Source organism: Drosophila miranda, chromosome 4, assembly GCF_003369915.1.
Source record: "Drosophila miranda strain MSH22 chromosome 4, D.miranda_PacBio2.1, whole genome shotgun sequence".
NCBI lineage: Eukaryota > Metazoa > Arthropoda > Insecta > Diptera > Drosophilidae > Drosophila > Drosophila miranda.
In genome coordinates, this window is record NC_046677.1 from 31,433,470 (window position 1) to 31,460,202 (window position 26,733).

General features: G+C 47.6%; 4 protein-coding genes across 4 annotated transcripts; 1 reads left to right on the forward strand and 3 right to left on the reverse strand.

Moving 5' to 3' along the window:
• On the reverse strand, positions 1-21,368 carry LOC108164139. The gene is made up of 7 exons (XM_017299741.2): positions 20,706-21,368; positions 17,373-18,106; positions 8,184-8,392; positions 7,314-7,449; positions 2,449-2,711; positions 1,489-1,639; positions 1-1,382 (listed from the first exon to the last, which is right to left on the reverse strand). Exons 2-5 carry the CDS (start codon positions 17,437-17,439, stop codon positions 2,479-2,481), a joined length of 645 nt encoding a protein of 214 aa, XP_017155230.1. The 5' UTR covers positions 17,440-18,106; positions 20,706-21,368; the 3' UTR covers positions 1-1,382; positions 1,489-1,639; positions 2,449-2,478.
• LOC108164141 (histone chaperone asf1) lies at positions 7,520-8,157 on the reverse strand. The gene has a single exon (XM_017299745.2). The coding sequence runs from the start codon at positions 8,103-8,105 to the stop codon at positions 7,644-7,646; it is 462 nt and encodes a 153-aa protein (XP_017155234.1). The 5' UTR covers positions 8,106-8,157; the 3' UTR covers positions 7,520-7,643.
• Positions 13,786-14,669, reverse strand: LOC108164140 (GTP-binding nuclear protein Ran-like). Its single transcript, XM_017299744.2, has 2 exons — positions 14,559-14,669; positions 13,786-14,501 (listed from the first exon to the last, which is right to left on the reverse strand). Exon 2 carries the CDS (start codon positions 14,455-14,457, stop codon positions 13,864-13,866), a length of 594 nt encoding a protein of 197 aa, XP_017155233.1. The 5' UTR covers positions 14,458-14,501; positions 14,559-14,669; the 3' UTR covers positions 13,786-13,863.
• Positions 21,369-24,913: 3,545 nt separating the features above from the next.
• On the forward strand, positions 24,914-26,142 carry LOC108161557 (zinc finger protein 525-like). Its single transcript, XM_017295841.2, has 2 exons — positions 24,914-25,009; positions 25,079-26,142. Exon 2 carries the CDS (start codon positions 25,083-25,085, stop codon positions 26,049-26,051), a length of 969 nt encoding a protein of 322 aa, XP_017151330.1. The 5' UTR covers positions 24,914-25,009; positions 25,079-25,082; the 3' UTR covers positions 26,052-26,142.
• The last annotated feature ends 591 nt before the right edge of the window (positions 26,143-26,733 follow it).

Sequence of the window (26,733 nt, forward strand, 5' to 3'; positions counted from 1 at the left end):
TTGTTGTATTCTTTATTTCTTTAAAGACTTAATAACATTCATTATCCGCATATATTTTACACTGCTACACAGGGTTTGGGTTTTTGGATTTTGGCTTAAATTCTCTATCGGATTGGAATATAATTTCGCTAGTTATGCCCTTAGCCTATTAACATTTAACAATTGGTTTGGTTTCATCATACAAGAGAGAGGGTTACGGGGTTACACATACAGATATGCCTTAAGGTGCGCGTCATACGTATAAGTTCAGTGAAACGGATGAATGGATGAGTGTCGTGATTGGAGAGAGAGAATGGATGAGAATAGCGATATATATATTCGTAGATCCCCCCCCCGATTATGTTTAGGAAAACTGTAATCGTAAATACTACTGCCGTATGGAGAAAACTATCCTTAAAATATATACAATCTTAGGCTACGTTTATTTCTGGGATCCTTAAAGCAATACAAACGGGAACCGAAGAAATTCAGGAAAATCTATAATATTTGTGAGTATTTTTGTACGCCTTTACATCGGTACATCTTCTTCTAGTCTGTCCTTAATCTAGGCTTTAGTTGGGACCATCTCTAGACCTTATTTATTCGTTATTTCTAGCACAAATGGAATCTGTTTACACCCTTCCTTCCTCCAGAGGATCTGCTTAGCCTAGGAGATGATTAAATACTGGGATCTCCGAGTCCCTAATGGTTTTTTGGCTACTTGCTTGGGCTTTAATCTTAGATCTATACAGTATCTTTCAAGCATACGTGTGGTGTGTATTCTTTTCTTTATTTGTATTTCTTTTTTGTTGAGCATTTTCTTGGGAGCTAAGAAGCGGAAAGCCCAAAGAGGAACAACGACGTTCTATGCTGGAAATGGCCCTAGAGCCCGTCTAATAATTATCTATAGATATGTACAGACACACACTGAAGCAGGACCGATACGCGGCGTATACTTGATGTAAATGCAAATATTTACAAAGAACTTGATGGGATTTTCCAACCAAACAGTGGAGGCTTCTCCTCCTCGTGCTCCTCCTCCACGTCCTCGTCTCTATTGGCCAACATCTTTGTTAATTGTTATCTACGTGGAGCAGCGTCCACGTTTAATTGGGTCGACAGCAGCGTCCTCCTGCTGCAGGTCCAGTGGCAGCAGCACCTCCGATGGCCGCTCCCTCGGACCGTCAGGGCCGTCGGAAGGCTACACAGAAAGGCTATTAGGACTGGCAACGCGTAGAGGGAGATGCGTGCAATTGATTTGGAAGCTAATATGCGTGACCAGGGCGCAGATGAGCCCGTGCCCCACACTGATGATGATGAGGCTGCCGCACTGGAGGAGGCGGCGCTTGCCGCCGCCGAGGTGGCCGCTGCGGGGCGTCGGCTCTTCTTCAGCTGCTTGTCTGCTGGGGAAAGCGAAAGGAGAACAGTGGGAAAAGTTACGAATGTGCGGGGGTGTGGGTGGGTGTGTGGGTGGGGAACAACTGTTGCTGATGATTGATGATCGCTTACCTTCCAGCGGGGACTGGGACTTGTCCAGCGACTGGCGGGACTTGGACATGACCGTCTCCCGTGACTCGAGCACGGGTATCCTCTGGTGCTTGTCGCTCTCCACGCTCTCCTCGTTGCTCTGCCAATACACGGAGGAGATTTTGGCGACACACTGCAGGCGGGCCGCCGGGCAGCCCCGGGAAATGCAAGAAGGAAACGGGAAAACTTTCATCAAATCTGTGTACATTGATAAATGTGCTCCCCACCGATGGCTCGGTGGGAGGGGGATAATGCGGCTGGAGGTGCACTCCTCGATGGCTCCATTGCTGTTATTCTCTTGACGGCACAGTAAAAGTTTTATGTTTTCATTAACTCCCAGCGTAACCCAAAAATTACCCGCATACTCGTATATTCCGGCGGACGGAGGACACTTAAATATACGAGGACACACACACAGGACACATATGCAAACGGACAGGACAGTGACCCTCGCAACCACTCGACCCACTCGGCCCACTGTGGGCGGCTGCACAGTGGAACAAAATGGGGAATATTTGGCTGTTATCGAGGCTTTACTGCAACCCCAAAACCATAGATTTCCCTGCCACTGTGCCACCCCCGACTGCCACCCGCGTTCGCATGAAATTTTGTGGCTTGTTCAACATACATTTGCACTTGCAGCCACCCCCTGCCTCCCCACCTGCCCCCCCACCTATGTGATGTGGCGGATGTGTGGATTGGTCAAAGGGGGCCGGGGCAGGGACTGGAGTGGCGAGCGGTCAGGGGTGAGTGGTTGTGCTGCCAACTGCGTCCGAATGGATAATAATCAACATGAGCTGCCGTGTTATGTTGTCGCAAATTGAATCAGAAGAGCGCTCTGCTGCCCTGCCCCCCTCCTGTCGCCGTGAATGTATCAATTTTCATGGCTGTAATCAGCTTAAAGCCAGAGCCAGCCCCCCGTGATGCCCTCCCGGGACTCACCTTCAGCTTCATGTCGCCGTGCTTGAAATGTCACCCGCGGACGCGGAACTCCAGCCCCAGCCGGGCCACCTCCAGGCCCTCGCGGCCCACAATCAGCGGCTCGTAGGGCCGCAGCAGCGAGCGGTTCGCGTGCATCCCGTTAATCAGCCAGCTGAGATGGCAGACCGGCTTGGAGGCCGCCGAGGTGCAGTTGACGCGCACCATGTCGCCAATTTGGTAGCGCGGCTGTCCGCCGGTGATCTGTGGTCCGTGCTTCGGTGTCACTGCAATTGGAATCGAGAGACGGGAGAAATGCGGCGGAGATTAGTGAGATGCTCGTGGATTTAAGGATTGGCGCGGCAGCCAGCTGTGGATGGGTTGATGGAGAAGCCAAAGAGGTGCCTAGGGGAGTCGATTGGGTTTTGCCTTTCGGTGGGTGGACAAGAGTCTACTGCTGTATGTATTGGCTTATACTACGATGCATATCCCGCCCCCTTTGGAGCGTGGAGTGCCATCTCTTGTGGTAATGAAACGACCCTCCATTGCCATTCCACTTCGATGATTGCATTCCCCTCCAAATGAAGTTGTTTGCCACCGAAAAAGATTGATTGATAATTTGGTTATTGGTTTCCAAAACAGAATTCTATTTCGCTGGCTATCAGGCGGGCCAATTAAAGCCCCCCTCCCTCTGCCCTAGGTCCAAAAACCAAACAAAATGGAGGCTCATACATATCCATATAGCATATAATAAAACACTGAACACAAAAATGTCTATGGCTATTTTTACACGCTGTTGCGTTTGATTTTTCCTCTTTTTTCCTGCTTTGTGGGCCCTGCCTGCCCGGATGAATCTTGCCCGTAATGGAGAGCATACAACGTGCAACGTGCAACATACAACATGCCCGTAGTGCCGTCCGACTGTTGGCTGGCCGCCTGCCAAATGGGTCAACGAGGGGGAAAAATCGAAGGGAAATTGTATCGACTGCCGAGGCGCATAATCGATAAATTCCCATTGACGAAAACTTGCAACAATTTAAAAGGAAATACGCGAAAAACCCAGGAAGATTTCTCACTAATAATCTCCATAAGTGCCTTTAAAATGGGAAAAGCTTCGAAAGTAGAGAAATTAAAAGGAAACTCCACACCAAAAAAGGGTCAGGAAAAAGTATTGTGCTTCTCCTTTTTCTTTGCCTTACTTTCGGTCTCTCTTTCGGTACTCTTTCTTATTGTTTTTCCATGCTTTCTTCTTCCCTTTCGGAGTGCTCTTTCCACTCCCTTTGAACGGCATAAATTATTGTATTTTCAGCGACTATTTTTACGCCGCTTTGACATTGATTAAGCTGTGGATACTTTTAGCCCCACTCCCTGTCGATGGGCGCCAGATACTGCAGGGTATTCCAGGGTATATCGATCCATTTCCACTGGATCAGTGGATCCTCCCCCCAAAGATACTGCCAGAAAACCTTAAGATCGTAAAGATATAGTGCCTCCTATTCACCACGAGGTATCTCCTTGTCGAGTCGTCGCTCCCAGGGCCCCCTTTAATATTTTGGCAAAATGTTGAACAATTTTCTATGGTTTTTTTCGTGGCGCCTGGGCGGGTGAGTAAACACTTTGTTGCCTGTTGTCTGTTGCCTGTTGTTTGTTGGCCGTTCGCTGTATCAATTGGTAATAATTGCTGGGCATTTTCATTATTTAGCCGCCATTGTGCGGCTTTGTTTGCCCAAAGGCTCTCTCGGACAAGGGATCAGCCCGTGGAGGCCGTGGAGGCCGTGTCCGCGTGGGCCGTCTCGTCGAAGGTGCCAGGGTTCCAGGGCATTGTCTGGCTCGTGGCTCTGGGACTCGGGGAACAATGAAATCAATTGAGCAACTGAAACAAATATCTAGGCAAATCCGATGCCTAAATAAACTAACAATTTTTCACCTTAATAGCCTTTGCTTTTGCCTTCGAAACGCACAAACAGAAAGGGGTCAAAAGGGCGCAGTACTCTTTTCGGAGGTGGCTACAAAGGTGGCTTTAATAGCAGATGGGAACTTCAATGATACCCGAAGTAAACCCAGAGATTGGTTTAAGTGAAACAAATATCGATTTCCCCGATATTGTATCTTTCCGACTTTTATTTCATTAAATTTTCCGTGATTTTTCCATCAAAGCCAACAGAGTGCAACCCACTCGCGCGGTGAAGGATTATGTGCCCCCCCCCAAAGCCCCCACCGGATATTCTCCATCATATGCAGCTGTGGGGCGACGGGGCGACAGTCCCCCGAGCATTCTCCCGTTTTCAATTTCCGCGCATACACTTCAATTATCGCTTTTGTTAGTCGTTCAGTCGCTCGGTCGGTGGGTCAGTCGGTGGCTACTGGACGGAGATGGCTCTAATCCAACAACTGGGTCAGAAATATATTTTGCCCTGTCATAGCGCCTCATCATTTGCGGGCTTTGCCCAGTAATTGCATTCAATTATTCCAACCAGAATATCGTATATCGTAAGCGGGGAGTTCCATTAGTTCCCTTCGCACATCCCTTTTCCCATTGCACATTAATTTCAATGACATTTCTTCGATTCACGGCACTCTGCTTAGAGCTCTGTTCCAGCAGGAAACACGCATCGCATCGATTCGCTGTACAAATGTCCCATAGGCGAACGGAGCAAAGAGAGTCGTGAGTGGGAATCTGCAGCTAATGAAACTCTCGCAAAACCCTTTTCCATCGCTCTTTCCGCTTCCCTTTTGCCTGTCACCAATGTTGACTCTTCCTCCTCTCTTTCGCAGCTCTTTTCCTCGTCGCTTTTCCCAGCTTTTTCCAGCTCTTCCTCGGGTTTTTTTTAATGGCCCACAAATTCATTAAGTTTATTGATCCGCAAATCGTCATAGTCATTATGCCTTTGATTTAATCCGCTTAAACCTGAACCGGCTGGAACCCGAGCCACCACCTCCACCACCCCCTCCCCCTTTAGACTTCCACCCACTTTTTTTTCGCCATTAAATCCTGAGCGTAATTGAGTAATTTCCATCTGAAAACGGAAACGAGTGTAGGCTCTGCTCCGCTCTGATTGGTTGCCCCCCCCTCGAACCTCTCTGTGTCGCACTCCCGAGCCATCGAGGAAATATTTAGTTAGCCTAATTATGCGATATACCAATTTTGATTGCCTCCATCCCCTGCCCCTGCTCCTGCCCCCGCCATGCCCCAATTGAGTGGCGCTCAATGAGAGAGCGACGGAAATGAAGGTGAAATTTGTCCCCGTCTCCAAGCGCAATTGTGCCCCAACGACGACGACGACGACTGTCGATGATAAACATCATCATAATAATGAGAAACGTTTGGGGAACTCAGGAGTATTTGGAGGAGTATTTGGGTCAGAGATGTGTCGATACTCCAAGCATTTCATCCGCCTTCCAGGGGGTTGGGGGTTGGGGGCCTGACGTCATGCATTTGGGGGTTTCCATGCGACAGTTTTGCATGGAATTTATGCGAAATGATCTTGGGGGAATTAGTTTTGAGCCGGAGACATGGTAGACAGCCAGCGGTCTGTTCTTTGATTTCCGATGAAGATTCAGCTGTGACTCTTGACTACGACTCCATCTATGGCTGCAAGCTGCTCAGAAATGTACAGATTCCAAGTTTAAAGCCTTTAAATCTATAATTGAATATCTGCCTTGAAATCGGACGAGGATGCGGAACCCAGCAACAAATATCCGCCCGCCGCATTCCCCTTTAATGAGCTTTCTCTCTCGAATGGGCTTTCTCTGAATGAAAAGAAAAGAAAACTGAGAATTTATCTTTTCTTCACGTTGCTGCAAGGCCCCGTGCGGCCCGGCACGGCCCGGCACGGCTTTCCACTGATATTAAACACGTTTACTCTAAGTTTTCCTCGGGAGCAGTTTTTCATATTGCGTTTGGCCATATTTTTGCGCCATGTTTTGTTGGATTGCGCAAAAATTTCAAATTAAGTTGCACAGCGCAGAGGAGGGGCAGGGGGGGAATGGGGAAAATCTGAGCCGGATGGCAAGTCTGAGGCACGGGCTAAATCTGAATCTGAATCGGAGGCCGAGGCCGTGGCCGAGGGAGTGTCTGAATCGGAGGCAGGGCTCTGGCGGTGCTCTGGCTGTAAGTGAGCAACGAATTGCATCACGTACATGGGCAATTTGCCAGCGGAATACAATACAAAGGATAAATACACACAAATACACACACACACACACACATACATGTGTATCCTGTAGTCGAGCAGAGAAACGGCCAAGAAAAAGGATGGCCAGAGCTTCAGCCTCCACACCTTCTGTCTCATTCTCGTTTATAGGTCCACCCGGTAATGGGGCACACGAAGAAGGTATATATTCTATAGGGATACAGATTTGGACCTCTAAAGATGAGTATTTTCTACCTGGCTAACAGGAAAACAAGTTTCTGTGTATTTTAAGTGGTTTCTGTATGGCATTGAATCCGAGTTTCCCTGTATAGATATAGAGACTCACACCCCAACCTCTTTAGAGGGTATCCCCTAGTCGAAACACCCACCGACAGCTTTCATTGTGCACTTCCTTTTGGGACAGGTTTTCTGGTCGAGAATTTGTGAATCGCAGCGAGAAACAATGCCGGGCATAAACTAAACAAATGTGAAATATATTTTATATATCTTGTAAAAGAGAACAAGAAAGAGAGGTGATGATGTAGAAAGAGAAAGGGAAACAGAGAACAGAGAACAGAGGCAGGCAAATACTGAAACAGATTACTTTTCGTCGCTTCGTTCGCGCAGTGCAATTAATCTTGCCTTGAATGGTCTCCTCTCTGCTCTCCCCTCTCTCCACTCTGTTCGACCCCTTTTCGTGTGTGTGTGTGTAGCCCACTTTACCACCCCAGCCCATCCCCACCACTGAACACTTACCCACAACAATCATGTCCTCGTGACCGGAAACTGTCTGAAAGGAAGGCGCCTCGCCGGACACTTCGCAGCGATATCGTCCAGTCGACTGAAGGCTAACCGAACGTAAAACAACAACCACGTCCGTGGAGTTTTGCAGCTGCAAAAGAGGGGAAAAATGTGGCAAAAGAAAGTAAGAAAGTGCACAGTAAAAGTGAGTGAAAGCAGCATACGAGAGTCCCTACAACAGGCTTATTTTATTGGGGCTCTTCTGCATGGAAATTTGGTTAAAACTTTACAATTTTCTAGGTGATTTTTCGTGCCGAGAGCTAAAGGCCGACTGCTGGTTACCCTCTACAAGACGATCTTGTTCAAATCAAAAACTGTATTCCTGTCGTCTTCAGTGCCTGGAGACTTTTCGTCCTCATCGTCCCCATCGTATTGATCGCCCTCGCCATCGCCCTCGTCCTCGTCGTCGTCTTCCTCTTCCTCGTCGTACTCCTCCTCGGATGCCATATCTGAGAGGGCATCCAGTATGTCCTCCAGCTCCTGGTCCTTGACGGGCATCACCTGATCCAGGTCTTCCGCCGAGGGCGAGACATTGTAGTGCCGCTCCATGGTCTGCTGGAGCTTGAGGGCATGGTCCATGTGCAGGACCCGCAGATGCTCCTTCTGGGAGTCCACCGAGTCGATGGGGTCGAGGGTCGCGGGCTTGCGGATCCCCTCGGCGATCAGGCGTATGGCGTCCTCGCGGTCGACGGGCGGCACGGACTGCTCGAGGGTTTGCAGTAATTTTGATTTCTTGTTGCCGAGCATTTTGTTAGTGGAGTAATCTTTCGGGACATTCAAATGGGATCTAGATCTAGGATAACTAGATTGCTTTCCAGAGCTTACCTCGACGTCGACTCCGGGCAGGGGAAACACCTGCCCCGGCGGCATGTCGCGCGGCACATAGCGGTAGAACTCGAACCCGTCCTTGTACCACTTCACGGAGTACAAGGACTCTCCGTCCAGATCAAACTTGCAGCCGAGCGCCGCGTCCTCGTGCCGCATTATGTGCTTGGGTATTTTGATTTCGGTCATTGTCAGGCACTCCGCGGCCTCTGCAAATGGAACAGAAAGAGAGACAAAAAGAATTGTTTGTCAACTATTTTGTCACGACTTTAATAAGCCCCAGGCATTCTGCATGCTGCACGCTGCGCTCTCGCTTTCAATGCCAGAAACTAAGACCGGGACATAAATAACTGCCAGCGAGTGCATAAAAGTCAAGGAAATCGAAGGCACCGCCACCGCCAGCGCCACCCTAGAAAGCCCTAGAACCAACGCCAGACTAGAACAATGCGCTTTTGTTTTGCCAACACAATGCCTCCGGATCCCAGAAGGGGATCCCCCGAACGAGGAATGAACGAGGCTAACTTGAGAAACGTGTCCTGGCTGAAAAGCGCTCCTCGGCGGCCTTCCCAGCGCCGTCTTTGGGGGGTGGGGGCGGGAGTGCTACGAGCTGTCAGGGTGCTCTGGGTTCTGGGTTCTGGGGCAGGGGCTCTGCCTCTAGTTCGGGGCGTAACTTAACACTCGAGACAATGCCAGAGTGAAATGAAAAGTTGGCAACTTATTTAACAGCCCAAGACAAAGACGGGCCTCGCGTAGGCCCCTCCGCGTGCTCGCAGGGCAATTTGGGTCACGCAAATCGAGATATGGAATTAATATTGCAGAGCCCGAAATGAGCATCAGCTAGTCCTGAAAGTGGGCCAATCTCTGTCGATGGGGGAGACGTCTAAAAGTAGAGCAGTGCACTTTTGGAACACCCCCCCCACTATCCCAATTTAAAGGCTATTCTGAGTGCCGCTATTAACGCAACACTTTCCTAATTTGTTTAACATAACAGTTGCTAACATTTTGTTGACTTTTCCGGGTATTTATTTGATTAGTCCCAACACTCGGTCCGCGTCCCGCATTGCGTCAGTGAGCAGCAGTAAGCCCTTCATTAGGTCCTCGGCCCACCTCCAGACACTCCAAGTTACGTTGTTGGAGTCCAATCAAATCAAAGCAAACCGAAAGTCAAACCACAGTGAATCCCCGTCCTCGGAAGCCGATCTGCCCACGCTCTCATTAGAGCCCCGACCCGTCAACTGTTTGGGCAGCTATTTTCGGACAAGTTCAAGAATAACCGCAGCATTAGGGCCTAAAAATACAATTGTCCCCCCGCCGAGGGAGGCCAAGTGTGGGTCTAAAAATAAGTGCAGGATTTCATTACCAAACAGGAAGCGACGTTAAGGCCTTAAAGGCTTTTTTGACGTCGTTTCCTTGTGTTTTTTGTGCCCATTTCTTCTTTATTTTTTTTTCTTTTTTTGTATTTTGTGTTCGTTCAACCAAAAAGCCAGCAAAGCGACAAACAAACAAAAAAAATAGAAGGCACAATGCACAAAGGCTTAAAAGAGGAGAACCTATGGAAAATGCAGGCTGTGGGAGACGACGGCTGGGATACCCTTAACGCACAAATTCCCCCAGAGCTGTAGCCTCTTGATATAAGAATTAATAATTGATAAATGAATGTAATGCAAGGCGTTTCCAAAGCTGGGAACGTCCTTTTTGCCTGTAATTATTTCCAAAATTCCCTCTTCTCTGCCTTCCAAAAATATTCTAAAAATCATAACTCCCTCCGCAAAGGGTATAAAAGAGAAAAACAGCCGCCATTGCAGCCGATGATGATGATGCTGATGATGACGTTGACGATGACGATGATGAGGAGAATGGGGATGGGGATGAGGATGAGGATTGAGCAGAAGGACGGCGCCCACTTTGGGCTTTTTGCTCCTTTGAGTGCATTTCCGCTTTGCGGCGGCAGCGGCGGCGTCGTTTGAGTTCCTGTTTTCCCATTTCCCATCAAGCGCCTCCGCCCCCGCCCTGTGCGTGTCTTTGGCGGACACTTTGTGGGGCATAAACTCGTATTTCAGCGGGGACCACAAGTACAATTTAGTATTATGCACTCTCCACTAGTGGGGCGTACAACAGCTGCCTCCTCCAGCCGGGGACTGGCCGAAAGCCCCGCTCGTTGGCGGAAGACAAACAAAGTGCGTTGCCAAAAGGTTTCGCCGCACAAAAGGCCTTTTCCTCCTTGGCTTTGCCTTTGCCAGGCTCCACACAAAGGACACTCCTTCGGTGTTAGCTGGGAGCAAATGGAGTTTTTCGAAGGAAACGGCCGCAAAGTAATGAGGGGCTTGTGGAGGTACGAGATAATTGCAAAGGTGCGAATATCTTTGAAGATTCATACAAAATTACGCCTTTTAATACGTTTTTCTTTCACGCGATTGTGCGAAAATGTAAACAAATTTTCCCCACAGGATGGGGATTTATTTATAGGGGGGCCACAGCTCATTAAAACGGGACTCTCTCTGGCATTCTGTTCAGAAATGTGCTGATGAGGTGATGGGCGCCCAAAAGTGAATTTTGACAAATGCCAAGTGCCGCCACAGCCACGCCCTGGGGCGGCTAATTGATAAGCCAGCGATTCGAAAGTTTTGTCATCTAACCTGGGCTTTAATTAAGAAGAGCCAGTGACAGGCAGCCAGCAGTCGAAAGACGGAGAGACGGAGAGACTGAGAAATGCTGCTCGCAGGGCGGGAAAGTTTTCCATTTGATGTCGTGTAAACGTCATAGTTGTGGTCGAAAGGGGCCCAGTCAGTGGCTCAGTGGCTCGGTGGCTCGGGTACACTCACCTTCACAGACAAAAGTTTTGCTACTTAATTATTGTTGATTTTTAAATGATTTCATTTGCCGCCCGGGGCCAACAAATGTCAGCCACAGCCACAGACAAAAGTTTCCACCGACTGCGACTCCAACTCTGGATGCGGATGCGGATCCGGAACCGAATCCTTCCCCCAAAATTGAGTTTCTTTTGGGGATTTAGTTTTGCCCCAAAATCTAATTCACAGAAATGCTAAGAGGCGGGGCAAGGCAGGGCAGGGCAGGAGGAGGAGGAGGAGGCCCAGTGTCAAGTGCAGAAGTTTACGGGCCAAAGTTTAGCTTTGCATATCATTATGGCCGCTTCAAGGGGTTAACTCATCCAAATACTCATAGTGGCCCAGGGACCAGGCTCTGCTCTATATAAACTGCTAATCGACTTTCCAAGGGCTTTTATGGGTAATTTGCTTTCATCAGTTTAAAATTCGAGTTACATTTACGACAGAAGGGAAATTTTGTGCGTCTTAGTATTTCAATTAGAAAGGTAGTCTGTGGAAATCAGCTTCAAATATCCCCAATGCCGTGTGTTGAGAAATTATACGCTTATTAAAGTTTTCTCTAGTTTTCCCTATTCATGTGCCCATCAAGGTATTCTTCCGCTCGAGCACCTATTTTTGCGCGCATAGCTGTGTTGTTTACAGCAGCGCTCTCACACGCATAGCCACATCACACGCATACAGCGAAGCGTTCCGTTTCTGCATTGGGACCGTCGCGACGCGTCGCCTGATCTTTCAATTCCCTTTTGCCCGACTTCTTCTTCTTCTTGCGTAGTGGAGTTTGTCGTCGAAAGCTGTTCTAGCTGAAAGATGACATCATTTAGCTTCTCTCTCTCTCCTCAGTCTAGGCGTGCAAGCGCTCTAAATTGTGCTGCGCGTAAGACCGAAAGACACCCGAGAGAGAGCAAGAGCTACTATTTTGTCATAGCAGAAAGCGAGAGCGATAGCGCGTCTCAGATGAACATGGCGTGTTGTTGTTGTTGCGGAAAATAAGAAGGAAGGCAGCTTGCGAAGGAGAAGAGAGGAATGCGGTCTGAATTTGGATATTTGGATAGAGAAGGAAAGACAACGAAACGCCTGCGAGTTGTTGTGGTTGTGCCGCTTGATATTAACCAGGCTCCGACATATGTACATACATACATATGTGTGTAAAAGGAGATACTTGAAAATACTTCTCCACAGACCGTCCTCTGCCTGCCATTTGATACGCTTCAACAGCGCTGACTTTGCTTTTAGCCCTCATTTTCACTCTCGAATTTTTGGCAAGAACAAAACCCATGCAGAGGCAAAAACCAATCAAAATCATCTTTAGCCGAAAACCCATTTAGCAGCAAAATGACAATAGAAGCGGATTACTCAAGCGGATTAGTTACACAATGCAAACAGGACGATCCAGTGAGCCCCGCCACCGCCCCCCCATCCTCCGCTGGACACGGCCTCCGTTTTGCGGGCCGAGAAATTGCAATTCCCAAAACAAAATCTGATTGTCATATGAGAGCTCTGTACGGCTTTGCTCTGCCTCGACAGCCAAATGCAAAATGCAATTAATTTTATTAGAGTCCATTGAAAACTCATTGGAAAAGAGGCAAGACACGAGAGATAGATAGAGAGAGGGGAGTGGCAGGCGGAAATTTATGGCCCTGCCAAGGCTTCACTTACAATGCAAATTTTTTCCAGACCAGACCAGAGAGGCGGAGGAAGGGGCGGAGCCAGAGACGGGGAGAGAGAAATTATGATGCGGCTTAGTCTGGGGCATGGAGCAGGGTTTTCGGATTGGGATCGATGGGGCAGACAGGCAGACCGGCAGACTGGCAGACCGGATGCCAAGACTTGAGCAAATAAAGATGTTTTTGCCATGTTTCGCAGACGCCAGCAGCATCAATACGCATCAATCCTTCGGAGCCCCCTTTTAGGCCGGTCCCAGGCCCAGACTAGAACGTGCTTAATCTGCAATCAGAAGCGGAAGTTGCTCCCCATCCTGCCACTCCTCCCGAGCCACCCTCTGTCTCCAGCTCCAGCTCCTTCTGCATCTCAGTTTCAGTTCTGTTTCAGAGTATGCCTTCGACGATGAGTGCATCGTTGTCCACAGAACGGGAGCACGTCTGCCCCTTCGACCCAGAGCCCCAAACAGCTCCCAGTTGTCAGCTCAGTGGAGCTTTTGCTGCATTGCAGGCGCACTTTCATTTGCATATCTCACAGTCCAGCAACAACACAACACAAAAAATATCTATATATATGTACATACATATATAAAAAAGAATAATGAAAGATGAGAGCTGCATATACCCGTACTCGAGTACTAGTACTCTTATTCGCAATCGCATTCGCATTCGCATTGGTATTCGTGCAGAAAAAACTTGGCAACAATCGATCGATGAACCCCCATTGCCCCTGCAATAGACGGATGGAGGGTTAATCGCAGGGCAACAAAGTCAAAAGTTTCTCTTTCGATGGCATTCGATGGGATTTTTGTGCCAATATTTATTTGTGTTTGTTGTTTGCTTCCCAAAAGTTGCATTCCATTCTGTCAGCGGGCGCTGCAGGAGGGGAGCAGGAGGGGAGGGCATTCTGCCAGGGCAGCGTGGGATCAAACCATCAACCATCGAACCATCAAATCATAGTGAAAAAACTGTCTGTTCAGTCGGAAAAGTGAAACGTTATGGTTTCAGATCAATCTGTGGCTCCCAGGGAGGACCACGAGGAGCGCCTGGTTGTGGACAGCCACAACAACCTGGCAGAATTCGATGGGGATTAATAGATTTAAATATTGCAAGCACATTTATTTGATCTGTTTCTTCGTTGGCTTTTGAAGGGCTTTGGTTTGTGTCTATTGATGGTTAAACTCTGCCTGGAAGGGGTATCTTTTTCGTTAGTATCAAGTTAACATCCATCTCCCGCTTGGCGGCGTCGTCCAGCGGCTGCTGTGGCGGCGGGGGGGCTAGTTGGGGCACAAACCTCAGTTGTAGATCGCCAACGAGTCTGCGCGCCAGCCAAAGGAAGGGCTTCCCCAAATTGAAGTCCTTCTTCACCGATATATCGTAGCGGCCATTTCTGAATTCGGGGCCTTGGCCGTAGCGAAACTGCAGGTCCACCATATTTCCGCAGGTGATCACGGCTCTTTGGAAACGGCTGGCCTTGGCGAAAGCCGTTTTCCATTTGACAACGTTTTTGTACGACGACTCCGAAGTGACATCGAACAGGACTATGGCGCACTCCGGCTCGACCTTCAACTCGATCGGGGCACTCGCTTCGCCGTGGGTCTCCCACACCACGAAGCACATTGGGCCACGATTGGTGTGGAAAACAAGCTCGTGGCTTTCGATTTCGGCTGCAGCACCGCCGTCGCTGAACTCCCCACTCAGGTGGCGGTTGATGAAGGACGTTTTGCCAGTGCCTCTACCGCCAAGAATCGCGCAGTTAAACCGTAGCATGTTCCTATTAATTTCAGTCAGTTCTTTCGCTTGGGGGGCTCTGCCTGCGAATTGATTTGATTTTAGTAGAAATGTGTGTTTCCCTTTGTTTTCGCACAAACCGAATGTCCTCTCGAGGCACCACAGGTTCTATTTACTGCTCAGATTTCCGGGGAAAAAGGAAAAAAAAATAATTTGTAATAATGCGTGACAGCGTGACAATAAAAACTTCTAACTGAACGAAATGTCAGATTTTCCATATGGCAAGGCCCTGTTGCTTGAACAGTAATCGGTAGGTCGTAGGGTTGATATTTTACTCATATCGGCGCCAGGTAGCGAGCAGGGCCGTTCACTCACGCAGCCTGCTTTTCCCACAAGGTCAGCAAATGCAAGGACTTCCAGTCCTTTTGCTGGCTCTGAGACCCCCTGGAACCCATTCCTAGAGTCCACGATTACGCCCCAAAGTGCTGCCTGTTCCAATAATTCCTCTCGTTTATTAGCAGTCTTCTATTATTGCTCCTAATCAACGCAAATTCTGTCGTACCGAATAAGGAGAGATTTCGGGGCTCGCAGGCCGAAGGGATGACTATTTTCTTTAATTAAAATATCAATTAATTTGCTGAGCACTCACAATTACTGGGCAACGCTCACGGACAGCTGCAATAATATAATTAAAATTCACTTCGACTTGACATTCGGCAGGAATGGAATGGATTGGCGCCCACACATCAAGGAATCAAGGAATCATGCAATCAATTAATTCGATTAAATTGAAGGCATCGATTTTAACGTTTTATGATTAATTACATTGCGTGGAGTGCAGTGCAGTGGAGTGGAGTGGAGTGGAGTGGAGTGGAGTGGAGTGACCGGAGGCAGGCGGGGCATGCAGCATTAATGCCGGCTAATTTCTACTTAAGGAATCAAATTGATAAAAGACAAAGCCGCCCCTCGGGTGTGCTCAATATTAGTCAAAACAAAGTTAGATGTAGATGGATGATGAATTAGCTCGACAGATTATAGTAATTGTTGCCTTGGAAGTCTGGGGAAAATCAAGAGAATTCCTGAGAACAAAACCATTAGGAGAAGCATTCCACCAACCTTGTTTGGAGGGAATATGGCATGAATGAATGCAGCATAAAGATATGAATATAGATGGATGGCTTAAGCCTTATAGATTACACATTGATTCACTCGTTCATCGATTCCATGTGCCCCAAGCAGCACATCACACCTCATCCCCTTCGGCACCTCATCAAGTGGCGTTCACTCTCACTCTTAATCGTGAGGAAAATCACTTGATAATAATACTCGTACTTGTGGGTATTTATGAGGCCTGAACCATGCCAGGCAAATCCTTAATAAACTCCCCTCGAAGGCGCTTCAAGGGCTGGCCTCTGGATTTGGATTTGAACTCGTTCTTGCTCTGCTCTGGAGACGGTGGGGTTGGGAGTGCGTGTCGCTCAACATTAGTTTCATGTGCTGCCAATAAATGTGTACTTCCTTCTGACAGTGGCTCCTTTTGTTGGTTACAGTTTGGCCGAAAGTGTGCTCGCCACGTTGACTTAATTTCATTATTTGCTGCCAGCCCGAATACCCTGGGACTGGGGGGTAGCAGGAGAACCTGCAGGGGGGGAACCTGCAGGGACTCCACCGACTACTGGGTGTCCTTCTGTCGAGGCTCCCCTCTGTGTTCCCCTCTGTGTTCCGTTTCTTTTTGCGGCATGCGTACGTGACCTCATAATAGGAAAATAAGATTTCTATCTATAATTCAGGCAGTGCGCTCCGCCAGCTAAGTGCCAGCAAATAATAATCATTTCTATTTCGCTTTTTTCGAGGGAGTTTGTCTAGACAGAAATTTTGTTTGTCAGTAATTATTATTTCGCTCTCTGTCTCTCGTATTTTGGAGTGGGAAAGGGAAAGGGGAAAGGGGCACCGCACCGCATCGCAAGTTTCTTCCTTAAACACCGAACACATGGATGTCCATGGAAGAAGAAAGTTTTTTCTTTCCGCTTTGACAAGTTTACCGCAAAAGGAAACGGAAATGGAAATGGGGAAAAACTTAAACATGTTTATTTATTTAATTAAATGCGGCCTCATGCAAGTTTTGTACTGTATTTATTCCGCCCTCTCTCCCTCCCTTTCGTGGTCTTTTTTTTGTTAGCAATCAAATTAATTAAGTTGAACGACATACACACACACACGCACACACACACACACACACACACACACACACACACACACACACACTCATAGAGGGCAAAAAATAATATTAATAAAATATATTAATTGCATTTGTCGGGCGCTAATGAAAGATGTGTAAATAATGGAATCGAATTTGTGCGAATTTATGTTTTAATTTATGGAAAAATGCCAAAACGTTTAATTCATTTGTGGACAAAAGACATGTGGCCACAAGACTGTGTGGCAGCTCTTCCGCCTTCGATTGCGAGTGGCACTGATTGCTCTACCACTTTCGAAAAGCCTGAATTATTCACGGCCTGAGACAGGCCGCCAGCTGTGGAGGAGTCAAAAGTCTCCCAACCCCCGGCCGAGGGGCTCAACCGCGACTGTTGCTTGTTTACCAGTTAATTTTGTTTAGTTTTCGCCAAGCAGTTTGTTGAACTTAATTAAAAATAAATACCAGGCAGTGGCAAAAGTTGTTGTTTATTCATGGCAACGGCAACATCAAGGGCGAGGGGTGGCGGTGGGGGGTGGGGGAGAGAAAGGATTTCCTTTGAGGAAATGGGGCCGGGGCGGGACCCAGCCTCTGACAGCCTTGACTTTGCCGGGGACTTTATCTCAAAGGGGACCTCCCCATCGATTATTGAGTGAATTTTGAATGAATTTATCATTCAGCGGGGGCAACACATGGCGCATGATTTATTTAATATTTCAGGGGATGGGTTTTCCAGCCGGATGATAAAGTTTTTCCTTACCGTAGCAGAGCTGCAGGAGGATCCAGGCGAGGATGAGGTGGCGACGTCTATAGTGTGGCGCATCCATGTTGCTGTTGCATCAACCTTCCCTCTCTCTCTTTCTCGATAAGTTCTCCGAACAAGTTTCCTCGCTGGCTTTGGCTTTTTTCTTGGGTGCAACTTTAATTTTTCAATTTGTTGCGGAATTTTCGGTTATTTTTCTTATTCATACACTCTCTCTGGCTCTCTCTGGCTCTCTATCTCTATCTGTGTTTGCTTTTGCTTCGTTTGCGTTTTCCTCTTGTCTCATTCGTGCAATGCAATAAATTTTCCCTTGACCGCCAACGAGGGAAAGCGTCAACCAATTGCTTTTCTCGCCCTGGCTCTGGCGCTGGCTCTGTCGCTGGCTCTGTCGCTGGCTCTGTCGCTGGCTCTGTCGCTGACTCTGGCGTCTGCTTATTTATATTTATTTTCCACAAGCCCGTTGCTATTTGCTCTTCCCATTAAGCGTGCTCCACTGTACAGTACACACCCCCAAAAGCACACAGACGGCAGTCGCATTTACATGCCATATCCTGTATCCCGTATCCCGTATCCCGTATCCCGTATCCTGTGTGTGTGTGTGTTTGCTCCTCTATTTGGCTATGGCTTTTTCTATTTATATTTCTATTTATATTTCGGGCTTCCTCCGTCGCTCAGCGCACTGTATTTAATTGAAACATCGGCAATGGTCTCCGTGTGGCAGGATTGGCAGCCTGTGAATGGTAGAAAATAGACACGCATTGAATATTTATCTGGGTTCAAGTTGAAAGACTCTCTTTGGGTCTAGGCCAAGTGTCATTAGGGGTTGTGTCTTAAGTGCCGAAAGTCTTACCAGTTCCCAGGGCTTACAACATTGTTTATTTGCGTCAACAAATGGAAATAGTGAGGAGCATTCCTCGTATCAATAGATCTCGTGATTCCCCAGTAATTATACATATTCTAAGGCCATAAATCATGCATCTCCTGCGTAATCGTACATCCGTATCTACGGCTGCATTCGCAAATGAATGAATATTTGAGTGAATTCTACGAGTCTATTGCAGGCCCCCACTGGGTTTCCCTCAAAGCAAATTTACTCAAGCATTTCCGAGCGGGGAGGGGGGCAGGGGGGGAAAGACCTCAAGTGACAAAGACAATTGTCCTGCGTCCTGTGTCCTGCGCAAACAGCAAACCGAATGAATTAATCATACAATTTATGGCCAATAAATGATAATATGTATTAAATGCTCTCCCAGCCAGGAAGCAGTGCGTCCCTCGGAGGGCATAGAGGACGATAGAGAGCCCTCGGATCGGAGGACATGCTCGAGCCCAAAAATCATTGAGTAGAGGCATAAATTAACAATCATCTCGGGGCAGACGACACACGGGCGGGCGATTGTGTAATTGTTCTTGGGTTCTGTTTTGGCCAAAAATTAAATTTGCATAAAATCAATTAAAACCGAAAATCCACCCGGAAAAGCAGCAAACGGGAGGAAAGGAAAGCCTTTTTGGGGAAAAGTTTGCCAAAATGAAAATCATGTTTTGTAATTAGAGGCCATGAATAATTTTAGCACCTTGTTGTCAGCTATTTTAAGATGTGGCTCACACGGATACAGGCCCCCCCCCCCCCCCCCCCCCCTGTCGAACGGGGCGAACGAGTGGCTTATGCAAAATAGTTGGAGCACACACTGCGTATACTTGATGTTTGGCCAAGTCTCAGTCTTTTGCATAATTAATTATGTGGCAGTCATGGCACTGGCACTGGCACTGGCACTGGCACTGGCTTGTTAAATATGCAAATATACATATACACCGTCGCACAAGGTCTAGAAGGACTCTTGGACGGGGGTCACTAACATCTCTGCTGTGGCACTGTAGCGCTGTAGCTTCTGTATCCTGCATCCTGTGTCCCGTATGCGTGCAGTACATGGAAATCTTTTGGCCGGATTTGTGCCACAAATTGATTTTCGGCTCTCTTTAAAATTGCTTTCCCTCTGCCGCTTTAAAGCGGGGCAGGCACCAAACGACACTGGATGTTGGCCAGAGATTTGCCCATAAGGCCATGTTCAATGGCTTGTCGCAACACACAGAAAGTCATGTGGCACACACACACACACACATGGAGGAGGAGGCGACGAGTGCTGGGGTTGGGAGCAGAGGCTTAGGCTGCTGCAGGCGTCCATGTGGGCTGTGGATGAGCGAGAGAGGTCTCTGAATGCCAAGCGAAGAGATGACTGAATGGCTATACGGGAAGTGCCTCACTGACTGAATGACTGCCACTGCCACTGCTGTAAGTCTGTTTGTGTGTGTATTGGCCCATTGTGCGTGTTGGGGCCATGGCCAGCTCTTGTTGGGGCACACTTTTCGGCACACTTTTCCCTTCAAATTGAAGGTAATTTCGGTGAAGGCTTGGCGTCCAACAAAAGCTTAAATGCACATTTAAGTACTAAAAATACAGGACACACATTGTCAGTATTTAATTTTCCTAAAATATACCAGATCTGATCAATTCGTGCAACAAATGAATGCAAATTTGAATAAATCGAAAGCAAATCATTGGGAAATAATTGTTATGGGCCACAATCAAATACAAATTCGGAGAAGCAAACAAATAAATGCTGCCTATATTTCCCCACAAATTAAACCATAATAAAAATAAAAAATAAAAAAAATGCTCCAGGAGACTGGTTTGTCCTGGCCGAAAGCCCATTAAAAACATGGCCAATGAAATAAATTTCAAAAATTGCCCCCACCCCCACTCTAAAATATGTTTTCCCAATAACGGCCTGGCTGGTTGGACAAAATCTGGTTTTATTTTCCTTCTTGCGATATCATTTTTTTAGTGCCAATTGATGGGGTCGTAAAAGCGTCTAAGCGTGGAAGTGACCTCTCGGGGAGTTTAGGAATTTAACGGTCCACCAGAGGGACACTCTGTCCCGTCCCTGCCGTGTGCCCCTCTTGGAGCCACCTGCAACTAAATGAGACTAATGAAAGTCCATAATTCAGAGTCCGGCTCAGGGTCTAAAATTAATTGGCATTGTACGGGAATTTAATAAATATACTAGTGTGTGGTGGGTACGGGGGAGTACGGGGGCGAATGGTAATGGCAATAGATGGCTGTATCTGGGCTATAGAATTTCATAATTATAATAATTTATGTTGACACCTGAGGCGTGTGCACAAATTGAACAGGGGATGGCCCCGAGGTCCGCCAAGTTAATAAAACTTTAAGTTACAACTTCTGTGTGTCCCTCTCTCTCTCGCTCTCGCTCTCGCTCTGCCTCGCTGTCCCTGGGGAAATCTGTAGGAAATTGTTTGTGGCATAATACTTACTTATGACTGGTATTTTTCTTGTTTCTTTTCGTTGTGGCTCGAAGGAACTTGAAGGAACCGCCGCTGAGGTGCCGCTCGGACCTTGGAGTCGCTATTCGCGGGAGCTTGTGGTGGGTTTTCGAAGGAGGTGTTTTCTCTCTGGTTCTGGCCTCAGAGTCGAGCTAGGAGTCGCTTGGCCACGTGCATAATAATAACAAATGATTGGTTGTCACGCACGTAACGGTACTTTCATTCATAATTTATGCATTTTAATTTGTCAAAACGTTGGCCAAACAGCCGACAGAGTATGAGTACGAGGGAATCCCCCTTTGCTGAAGAAAACACACACACACAGGCGCACACGCACACACATTCGCGGGCGCGAGAACTTCTTGATGAATATGAATTTCTGTTTAGAGACTTCTTAGTTTTACTCTGTTATCCTTGCAGCCTGTGTTTGCTTCGAATACTTTTTATTCATAATTTGTACTCGCTCACACACTCACTCGCACTCCGAACACCCACGACTGGGACCCACACACGCACGATGGTGGCCGTGTGTTCGGCTAGAACGCGTCTGGGGGGATACTCGTGTGACCAGGCCACGGAAGGAGCTCGCAGGAGTTTCGGCGTCGCGTCGTCAACCACACAGCACCAATAACCGACCAAGACTAAAAGCTTTGCTCCCCTTATTACCTGCTTTTTACAGGCGGCCCCACACACACACAGGGCGCGTTCCGCAGAGGGTCGGACGCGCACGAGGACGTCGCAGGATAAGAACGGAACACGAGAACGAAGCACGGCTCGGCAAAGGAGTGGGTGTGGATGGGAACGGATGGGAGAGTAAGTGCTCCGTTCGAGGCATAAACTAGTTCGCGTTGTCTGAGGAAACGACTATGCTCGGGCCGAACGAAGGGAAGAGAGAGAGAGCGGGAGAGCAGCAGAAAAGAGAACAACATTTCGCTCTTTGTTTGTTGCGATTCCACATTGTTCCGAATACTGTTAACAGGCATGTTAGTGGGCTTTACAGTGCCAGATAACAGCATTCTGTTAATGTGTGTAATGTGTACTCTAACATGGGGCTGTTACGGTATGGAACTGTTAAAATAGTGGGATCTTTTTAAGTCAACAGCAAGTTAATAGAAACTGTTAGTATAAAGTTACAGAACACAACATAACATAACATAGCTCTGCTAAAGAAAGAGCTCTGTGCATTGAGGGCAGCCTATGAACAACAAACTATTCCAGATTTTACGATTCAATTATATTTAATATTTAAAACTAACATAGCTCGAACAAATGGAGCCAAGGGAAATGTTAGTTTACATAAAAAGTAAGGTGAACACAGCAATTAACAGTGCACCCTGAGTATTCGTCTGACTATTTCTCACTAGCTGCTTTCATAGCTGCCAAAACCTATAGTAGATTGCTCTATTTAAGATCTCTCTGTTCTGTACTCTACAGTCCAGAGTTTTTCTGCTTCTGCTATAGTTCTCCGCCGTGGAGCATTCCTGCAGGAGTCTGGGTTCTGTATTTTTTGGCCTATGGCTACAATGTAGCTCTGTAGGCTATACGCCATGTACCATGTTGTACCATATTAGCTTCAGTTGCTTCTTAGCCGGAAGCAATCATTAGGAGGCACCCATTGTCATCGTTGCTTAACATTTTCTCTGGCATTCCCTCTGTCCCTCTCGGGTAATTCTTGCAGGCACCTGTTTTTTGTAGGTTCTGCCCTGGAATCTCCGGAGATTGTGTGCCCAATCCCAAGGTGCAGATTGGTGTCTTTAATTCGTATGGTGTATTGTATGTAGAGGCATCGTATGTAGAGCTACCAGTTTACTAATTTTTCCGCCAAAGGGAGCCAAGTCTGAGTGGTGCTGTCCGACCAGCAGGACTTTCGCTTTAAGTCCATCGTCTAGCCTCCGTTAAGTCCTCCGCAGAGCCTGCATCAATCGTTCTGGCAACACCAATAAGAAAAACAAAGGAAACAAGTGGATGGAAGAGGAAGTAGGAGTCAGAGCCAGAGAGGAGATGTAGTGTATGAGAGAGGAGTATGTGTTGTGGAGCAGGTCTGGAGAGTTGGAGATTGGTAACACACACACACACACACACACATCCATCCCCCCACGCGCCACAACCCACTGAAGCATCAATAGAAAATACCAATAACATCGACATCATCCTATCCTCCGCATCATTAGCCCAAACAAAAACTGCTGACTGGGGCACAATGCCAGCAGGGAAATGGAGAGAGCAGCTCCTTCTCAGGACTCTTCTCTCCTCTCGCTGGGCTCCTGGCTCCTACAGCCACCTACAGTCCTGACCAAAGCTGGAGGGTCTTAAACTTTTTTCCTGTTGTGCTGCACATGCCCCGGAGGCAATTTGAAGTTGTGGCAGCTTCCTGCCCCTCTCCCCGCTAACCCCTTTCTGCGGGTAAGGGTATATGCCCCGGCATCGGCTCATTGACAGTCATAACGCTGAAATGCGCCTCAACTTGAACTAATTTGTGCGCAATTTGCGCGAAGAAAGGCGTCGGATGTACCAAAGGCAATATAGAGAGAGTGGGAGAGAGAGAGGGAGAGAGAGAGAGAGCCAATGAATATAGAAAGAGAGGGCTAGACCGCAACGGAGAGAGACGGCAGCAGAGACGAGGCGACGCGAGAAGGAATGCCAAGCATTTGCACTTTTACTTAAGCGTAAAACTTTTCCCTTTGCAGGTTGCAGCCAACTAATTTCCCCCCTCCCCCCCTCCCCCCCGCCCCTCCACCAACACACCCACTGTTTCCCCCGAAAGAAAAAGAAACCTTGGCAGAGGGATGTGTGAGCGAGACGGCAACACTCCCACTGATTGCGTCAACTTTTTTCCTCTTTCCTCAATTGGTTTTGTTTCAAGTTCGTTTTCCCTGGTTTCTCCGCATAAATTTGATTATTCGAATTTCTGTGAATTTGCACCTTGCCAAGGATCTGTCCGTATCCCTACTACCTCTATCTTTATCTCGGGGAACTGCCTGGACTCGTGTCCCTTTGTGAGGCAAATCCAGTCTCTAATTGCCCGCCTCCTTCGTGAACTGATTGAATCTGTTACACTCCACAGGCGGCTTTATTATTTAACGTTTCAATTACACGCAAAGTCGGAATCGGAATCGGAATCTGAATGGGAATCGGAGATACGAGTCTCAGAGAAGGAGCCTCCCTTCAGAGCCCCTCCTTTGCTGGAGACTATTTAGCATGTAAATGTGAGTCAGTGCCAAATAGTTGTGAAGCCTTGTCTCAGTCACAGTCACAGTCCACCGTCTCTGACTCCAAGAGTCTCCCTCCATTTGTCGAGTGGAGTGGAGTCTCAGTCTCCCCTTTAGAGGCCCAGCATCTATTTTGCATACAAATGGCTTTTCTTTATGTTTATGGAGCGCAAGGAGGAGGAGGAGGAGTGCGTCGAGGGGAGACGTTAAAATAATTTCGCAAATGTTTCATTTGATTACTAAATGAATCTCCGTTGGATCTTGCCATATCTAATTGTCTTTCATGGCAATGTAATGGAAAATGTCTGAAGCGGTTGCTCCGACCAACTGAAGGTCAATATTTTGTAAAAGAATTACTGGGAAATGGGGAGAAGAAACCTTTGGCCAATTGAACTAGATTTAAGGCAACCCAAAGAGTATTTTTTGCAACAAAAATATGTGGAATTGAGGATTTGAAGCTTACGGAACGGGCTCTATCAGTAGGCGTATGCAGGGGGTCTGTATTGATTCCTCCGGCTCCTTCCTGATCAGAGAACAATCTGTGAAGGTGAGCAGTGCGAAAGGAGAAAGTGTGACTGGGATTCCCATACAAACAGACACGAAAGGAGCAGACGGGCAATGAGAGAGAGAGGGAGTTCCTAGACACTGCTGCAGTCAGCCCGCTGGGCGAAGAAAGCCTGCAACTGGGTGCAAGTTTCTCCACGCCACGTCTTCACGGGATAGTGCATCAAAGGCTGACCAAGGAGTGGCGCCAGTGCCGCATGTGGCAGTGGAGGGCGAGCAGAACTCCAGAGTCGCCAGAGTCTGGGTCACGGCCCTTCCAAAGCACTGGAGATCCTTTGCTCGACACTCTGCAGCAAGACCGAAAGAAGTGGCACTTTCCAACTAAATTATGAATCGACACGACTCAAAACCGACTCTAATTAAATCTAAATAAGGTTTTAGTGGATCAGCTGTTTCCAGCCAAAGCAAACGGTCACACTACTCGCTTTTTGGTATTTTGTGGCACTGCATTCACTTTTGTATCTCTTCATTTTCGCACGTGCGTTTTGTGGAATTCGGAAAAGCCGACCGATTCGTTTGATTGTGAGTTAAAGGTTCCACTAAACTTAGAGGTGTGTGCTTGTGTGTGTATTACCAGTAATTTGCTTGCAGGACAATGGCGGAAATATGCAGAGTCTGCATGGCGACCTCCGGACCATTCAAAAACATTTTTGATGAGCCACAGAACTGGGACACTTGCATTGCTGACATGATAGCGGAGTGCACCGGGTACGTGGTTTGGCGAGGGGACTTACTGCCGGAAAACATATGTCCGCCCTGCCTGGAAGATGCAGTGAGTGCATTCAGCCTTAAGAAGACCTGCGAGCAGAGCCATAAGCTCTATTTTCCAGTGTTGGAGGAGGCTGGAGGAGAAGCCATCTGTGGTAATCAGGAAGACGATGCGGATTGGGAACCGTCAGATAGTGGAAATGAGCAAACGAACCAATTTGAAACCGATGCAAAGGTCCAGGGTGATAAGGATGTCTATCATCCGTTCAAATGCAGCCTGTGCCCAAAGAGCTATAAATACAAATCGTATCTAATTAGGCACCAACAATTTCACACTGGAATACGACCCCACAAATGCTCGGACTGCTCAAAGGCATTCATACTGAAGAACCATCTGGAAGTACACACCCGTACGCACACTGGGGAGCGACCGTACAAGTGTGAGCACTGCTTGAAGACATTTAAACACAAGATATCTCTCAAAAACCACAGCCGTACTCACACTGGGGAGCAACCGTATAATTGTATGTACTGCTCGAAATCTTTCTTCCAGTCCGGAACTCTCCGCAACCACCTCCGTACGCACACGGTGGAGCGGCCCTTCCAATGTTCTGACTGTTCGAAAGCATTTAAGCTACAATCCGAACTAAACAAACACTCTCGTGCGCACTCACTCGATCGTCCCTACCAATGTTCCCTCTGCTCGAAGTCATTCAAATTTAACTGGCATGTTAACAGACACCTCCGTACCCACACGGGGGAGCGACCATATTCGTGTACTGACTGCTCGAAGACATTCAAATATAAAGAATCTCTTAAAAATCACGCCTGCAGTCACTCGCAGAACGATCGTTGAAACGATCGAACACAAACACACTTGGATTACTTGTATTTCTGTTAAGAGTTACTTACCCATGTACGAAGATAAAGAAAACTAATAAATTGTAAGTACTTCCCCTCGTTTTTTGATGATTTACTGCGATTACTCTCTGGCAATGACACGGAGAAGCTCTGTGGCTCCGACCTTGGAAGGACTATGGAAAAACAGGACGAGGGGTCCTGCTATTCGTTTTTTCGGTACAACATTTTTGTGTGCCACACTTTTGCAAATATTGAAGCGAATCTTTGTGGCGACCAAATTCAAGCCCACTTGCCCACTGCCAGCATTTGGCCGCCGGAAAAACGCAATTTAGTGCAAATAAAAACACACAGAAACAGAAACAGAAAAAGCAGAAGCAGAGGCAGAAGCAAATGCAACTCTACTCTGCTTCATGCTCATTGTCGTGGATTTTTAGTGTTCAAAACAATTGAAAGTGTTGGCAACGGCACACGTCTATATAGCGGGGGCAGTGCTGTGGAGGGGTGGGGGGGGAGGGGTGCTATATAGGGTACGGCACGGACACGACACGCAAACTCATAAATGCGGCCGCATGAAATTGTAGGCAGCAAAACACACACACACACACACACACACACACAAATGCCTGCCGACAATCGCACAATCACACAGATACTCCCACGCCACATTTACAACCGTC

What these genes read in the sequence shown, in the direction of transcription:
- LOC108164141 (XM_017299745.2), bottom strand. Translation starts at nt 8,105, where the DNA reads ATGCTCGGCAACAAGAAATCAAAATTACTGCAAACCCTCGAGCAGTCC.
- LOC108164140 (XM_017299744.2), bottom strand. Translation starts at nt 14,457, where the DNA reads ATGCTACGGTTTAACTGCGCGATTCTTGGCGGTAGAGGCACTGGCAAA.
- LOC108164139 (XM_017299741.2), bottom strand. Translation starts at nt 17,439, where the DNA reads ATGGATGCGCCACACTATAGACGTCGCCACCTCATCCTCGCCTGGATC. An exon ending in TGCCCGGAGTCGACGTCGAG is followed by an intron (nt 7,450 to 8,183) that starts GTAAGCTCTGGA and finishes CCTCTTTTGCAG; the next exon opens with CTGCAAAACTCCACGGACGT. An exon ending in CGAGGACATGATTGTTGTGG is followed by an intron (nt 2,712 to 7,313) that starts GTAAGTGTTCAG and finishes TTCCAATTGCAG; the next exon opens with TGACACCGAAGCACGGACCA.
- LOC108161557 (XM_017295841.2), top strand. Translation starts at nt 25,083, where the DNA reads ATGGCGGAAATATGCAGAGTCTGCATGGCGACCTCCGGACCATTCAAA.